At 32.9% G+C, this 5807-nt stretch overlaps 1 protein-coding gene across 1 annotated transcript; it reads right to left on the bottom strand.

Moving 5' to 3' along the window:
- Positions 1 to 1257: 1257 nt before the first annotated feature.
- On the bottom strand, positions 1258 to 1783 carry LOC140803888 (mini zinc finger protein 2-like). Its single transcript, XM_073159734.1, has one exon. It carries the CDS (start codon positions 1611 to 1613, stop codon positions 1341 to 1343), a length of 273 nt encoding a protein of 90 aa, XP_073015835.1. The 5' UTR covers positions 1614 to 1783; the 3' UTR covers positions 1258 to 1340.
- Between the last annotated feature and the right edge of the window lie 4024 nt (positions 1784 to 5807).

The following is a 5807-nucleotide window of genomic DNA, read 5'->3' as shown; positions in this document are numbered from 1 at the left end:
CTTTCTTATTTATGAGTTTCTAGTTTATTTTCAATGAGATACAGATATGATGTCGAAAAGTATTGACATAACGCTAATACATATAATATCACATCACCTATGTCAAACTTTGCACGAGCTTAAAGAAAATAGAAAATAGATAAATTGTTTAAATATTTAGTCCACGACTGTATTAAATTTTAGTTGCTTATAATTAGAAATTTATATAAAAAATAAGAGTGGGTCTCATATGAGACCGTCTCACGGATCATAATCTGTGAGACAGGTCAACACTACTCATTCACAATAAAAAATAATATTCTTAGCATAAAAAAGAATACTTTTTCATGGGTGTCCCAAATAAGAGATCCGTCAAACAAATACGATCTGTGAGACCGTCTCACACAAGTTTTTGTCAAAAAATTAACGACAATGATGAGACAGTTAAAAGAAGTACCGAACCATTCACCAAAAAATAATAATAAACAAATAACAAAAGCATGCACAATTCTAAGTGCCAAAAGATTGATAGGGAACATGTGTATCTTATTGCACTTCATACCAAATTATTCATATATCTGCACTACCATTTTCCCTTTAATACATATTTAAGAGATCATGAAACAAAAGTCATAACCTCGATCTCTTGATTTGCCATTTTTTATAATTCTTTAGACACCGTTTTTAAAAATATATATATATATTAAAAGACTGATAATTTTATCTATTTTAGAATCAATCTAAAAAAAACTTATTGTATTAAAACATGTTATATATTTAATTTCAACTCGGCTGATGTTTTTGATTAAGAATATAGTACATGTTAAGAAGTAAGAAGTATCATTTATTAAGAAAACGATCGAAACGTGATGTTTGAACTATTATATAGTTGATAAGAGTGGTACCGTCTTTACCTATCAGTTCACATTTTCGATCTCAGAATAAAAAAATTTACGAGTCAAAAAATAAAATACACGTTTTCAAGAGATACAATTTGAAGATGGGCGGATCCACACGATAGGGACGAAGCGTGGGGTTTACCTGATATCATATTCCAATATACATTTTCAAACCTGATCTAATTAAATCAAGATTTGACCTTAAATATGCATATAAGCATCTTCAGTTTCTTGATCTGAACAACAAAACCCCGATCATCATTTTCTTTGATTTTACATATATATTAACATCCGTGAAATCAAGGAAAAGATGCAAAATAAAATGAAAATCAGGGTGACTTTTTCATCCTTTGAAAAGATTAATTAATGATCCTTTTTTTTTCACAAAATTTATGCTATTTGTTTTTTCCAAAGTACATACAATAAAATTCGAATTTCCTGAAACAAGCAATCGAGACAGACTCAAGAAGGTGAAGAATTGTTACCAACCACCTCGGTGTCGGCATCCTGTCGGTGGAAGCTCCGGTGGCAACCGCAGGCGGCGCAGACGAGTGCAGCAGCCGTGCCTTCTCCACCACCGGCCATGAACTCCCGGCACCCATCCACCGCGTATCCTCCGATGTTTGCCGCATGATTTTTCTGGCATTCTGCGTATCGAACAGTCGTTCTTACAATCTGAGAACTCGAGGTCCTTTGAGATGCTTGCTTTCTGATCACTACTTGCCTTTTCTTCATTCTTGAATCTAACAACTTCTGCAGTAACCCTAATAAATCTTGAATACCCTTTGTCGAAAAGTTGCCAAAAATGGAAGGATCTATTGACGGCAGTTTTCTTGATTTGGAGGAACTGTTGTTTTCAGAACTGATATTGAGGGAAGAAAGAATACCTTGAAATACCTTGACCTACCCCTAGCAAGCAAATCTTGTATATGTGTATTTCTTTTATAAAGTTTCCATATATTCTCCCACTTTAAGGTTTAGAAAAATAAATTGTGACTGCAGACACTGTAGACTTGTTTATTTAATTAACGTATTTGATAGCCAATTATGCAATTATTTTATCAAATAACTATTTATAATATGACAACACCTTTCAAATTTTTCGGTAGATAATTTTTGGTTATGTAAATAAGTTTTTATTTTTGGTCATGTTGTCGGTTAATTTACGATATTCCTAATGGATTAGTTTATACTTTGCCAAATTTTAAGTTTTTCACTATGGTACTGACGTGACATTGGAAAATGATGACCGGACACCAGAAAATGATGTGTCGCCAAAAATTATTGACATGATGTCAGACGTACCTAACGTCAAGTCATGTTAGCACTCTAATGAAAAATGATTAATTTTTTTAAAAAAGAGCAAATTAATGCTTCAAAACTGTGATTTTCTTTAATAACATGACATAAATTTAAACAGGTGAAAGTTACATTGTCAAAAATACAATTTCCCCGTTTTAATGGAATCGATGATTATATTTCCATCATAAATAGAAATTTCTAATATAATATACTATTTACGAAAACTACGAATTTATATCATTCGATATGATTAATTCGATGGTGACAGAAGAGTAACTATATTGCCAACCAAATATAGATATTTCAGGTGTTATGTCAGTATTTTTTGATGTCACGTTAAAATTTTTGGTGCTATGCCAGCATTTTTTGATGCTACTTCAGTACTCCTGCAACACAGTACAATAATCCGAAAAAATGAAAGTTCGTGTACAAGTATCAAAATTTGAAAACTTAGTGAACCAAAACCAAAATAGTGAAAATTAGTGGACTAAAAAAAGTTATTTTTTATAATAATAATATAACAATATTAATTGGTACTTAGAAGATAGAGAATGTGTTTGAGGTGGAAATTATCTTCCAACTGCACGTGCAATGTAAAAATTGGGAATTTGTTCATCAAAAGTATGGGGATTGATTAAGCTGTAATTCGGTAGATGAGATTCTACCTGTGTGGGCACTACCCTCACTTCATTTCAACGGGTAAGATCTTACTACACATACAATTTCAAAAAAAAAGTAGGTCCTATATATGCATGGACAAATCTTGGTCATCCATCCTATCATGGGGACAATGCTCACATGGATAGGATGAAATAAACCCTGTAATTCAGGGAGAAATAATTTCTTTTAGAAATGGCTTAAAGTTATTGATTTAGCTTTAATGAGATTATATCTTATTATGATCGGTGGATGTGCTTTAGAAGGGGGTCAATACCTCACTGTTTTCTTAGCTTCTGGATTTAAATGACATTCTATTGGTGTTAGTAACAGAAGTCTGATAGACCGTTCAAAGAATACAAATTTGATGTACCATGCAGAATGAGTCTACCGAGACGTTGTGAATAAATACAAAAACAACAGTAAAAATAATAAGATACAATGATTGTTTCTGAAATTTCGAAAGATAAAAACCTTCTATGTCTCTTTTTTTTGTTTACAGAAGGTATTCACTAAAAGAATTTGATATTTACAGCTTCTGTAAACACCCACTTCAGTAAGACTTAAATATTTGCCTACTGAAACTCTTAGTATCAACTTTTTCAAAACATTATATAGATTTATGAAAAGAAAAACTCATTCTGTTAGTAACAAAACTCACTCAAATGATAGAATAAATATTGAAATAACAATGAGTGTAACACATCACAAGATGATCTCTAAAAAGTTCTGATAAGGCTTTTGAGAGTGTGCTTCAAGTTTTTTCATCAGAGCTTCTAAATAGTATGATCAAGTAAGTACATTTGTCGGAATACATACGAATTGGCCGGCCTTTTATAGACGATATTTAAATGTTATAATCTAAACGGCTATAAGGTAAAACTATCATACATCATTTTTCATATTCCAAAGAAATAAGGCGGCAATCAATGCTTATGATACGAACAATCGATCATAATATATTTTTTTCTTAAATAGAATATTGGACATTCTCTAATTAAATGTTTGTTTTATTGAAATAATTCCATTGAAAAGGTAGCAAATCAAATATTATAAATGAACGTTAACATATTCAGTAGTCTGGGGATGATCGGTAATACTTTTGTATTCATTTCGACAGACCTAATTAGTAAATTATCATATATGTGTGTATGCGGTCTGCTGAACTTATTGGCTACTGAACTTCTCTGAGTGCTGAATTTAATATAAATGGAAGAATCCCTACATCACCAAAACATAAATATTCCAACAATATCTCCCTTTTTGGTGATGCAAAAATTCAGCAACGAAGATTATTCAAATGCTTTAATTTTATTAAACAGAATCAATCAGAAAAGATATAGAGCATAGATCATTAAAAATAGTTCATCGGTTAGGTATTCAAGTGAATGTCTCTGGTGACGTTTGAACTTTTCAGCAGACTCTCTTCCCTTTTTTTGGTATTAACATCCTTTATATATGCAAAAATTTTAGAAATCTGGGAAGTGAAAGAGGCCTGCGTATGATCCATTTTACCAAACAATTTTTTTTGGCTATGCTGCTGATTTGCCACAAGCTCTTGATGGCTCTTATTCTGATTTTCAACAAGAAAATTATGTTTTCCCATAACAAATGCCTGAGATTCTATGACAATATTGACTTTGAATTGAACAAAGGACTTGTGAAGAGATAGAATATCATTTTGAATGTGATCTGAATGTCCCATTATTCAGTGTTTTAAAAGATGATAGAAGATCATTTTGAATGTGCTCTACATGCCCCGTTATTCGGTGTTTGAATTGAAATCCAGAATGGTGTCTTGATAGATTACCACCGCAAGGCTTCGAAATGGACGAAGTCCAGCACTTTCCACTGTTTGAACAGTGTCGCCATAGCATCAACCTCCCATCCATAAAAAAAACTCAAATTTAACTTGACATGCGTTCATTCCATTGGTGGCAATTTCTGCAAATAAAATAGTTGCGAAGTAAAATTGATTCAAAAAGAGTAAAGGATACAAAGAGGGCTGAAAGCTAGATTATTTGCTGAGCGTAAGGTAAGTAAATTTGAGGCTATAAAAGATTATATGTACAACCATTTGAGACAAACATGTTTCCACTTGTGAAAATTGACTGAAATGAGTAAATATAGCTTTTAAAATTCACAACTTTAATTTTTTTAAAAGTAATAACTGATTGGTTGTCCTTTGAAGGTTAATAAATTGGAGATAATTGAAAATAATAATATTATATAATCAATGCAACTTAATAGAGAGCTACTGAGATTCAACAGAGACTTCATTTCAGTAGACCGTCATGTTTATCAATGTTAGTATATTGATGGCCAGCAACATAATAATATTCATCAAAAGCATCATGCATACTAACATATTATAATTAAGATATATCAATTGAACCTAAATTTTTTCGAAAATATTAAAAATTAGCCTCGTTCAGAGATTTGGTGAAGATATCAGCAACTTGTTGTTCGTAGACACATATTATAATATGATATCTTTCTTCATAATATGACTCTAATTAATGAAATGATTCCAAATATCCATGAAATGCCTCTGCTTACTCTGGGCATCATTAGCTATCAGAGATACAAAGTGACACCCCCTCTCAAACTTCCTGACGAAGTCTGCCACGCTGCTGTCTCCCTACCGTAACGACATGAAATCCCGAGTCAATCTGAAGTGTACTTCCTCAGTGAAGTACTTGGAGTAGAACACCTCCTTGAAACCATTCCAAGGCAGCACTTGCAAGTTTACTGCCACGGACGCACTCTCCCACCATAGTATGGAGTCCCCTGTAAGAAGGAACGTGGCACACCTGACCCTATCTGTATCGGTCAGTTCCATAAACTCAAAGATTACCTCGATGGACTTAATCCATCCCTCAGCTATCATCGGGTCAGTGGTACCCGAAAACTCCTTTGGGTTCATCCTCCTGAACCTCTCATATACTGCCTCTGGCCTGGGCCACGCCC

Source organism: Primulina eburnea, chromosome 10 (assembly GCF_022965805.1).
Source record: "Primulina eburnea isolate SZY01 chromosome 10, ASM2296580v1, whole genome shotgun sequence".
NCBI classification, from domain to species: domain Eukaryota; kingdom Viridiplantae; phylum Streptophyta; class Magnoliopsida; order Lamiales; family Gesneriaceae; genus Primulina; species Primulina eburnea.
This window is presented reverse-complemented; position numbering and strand designations above follow the sequence as displayed.

Bases quoted from the DNA above. Each gene is read 5' to 3' on its own strand.
- LOC140803888 (XM_073159734.1), bottom strand. From the start codon at position 1,613: ATGAAGAAAAGGCAAGTAGTGATCAGAAAGCAAGCATCTCAAAGGACC.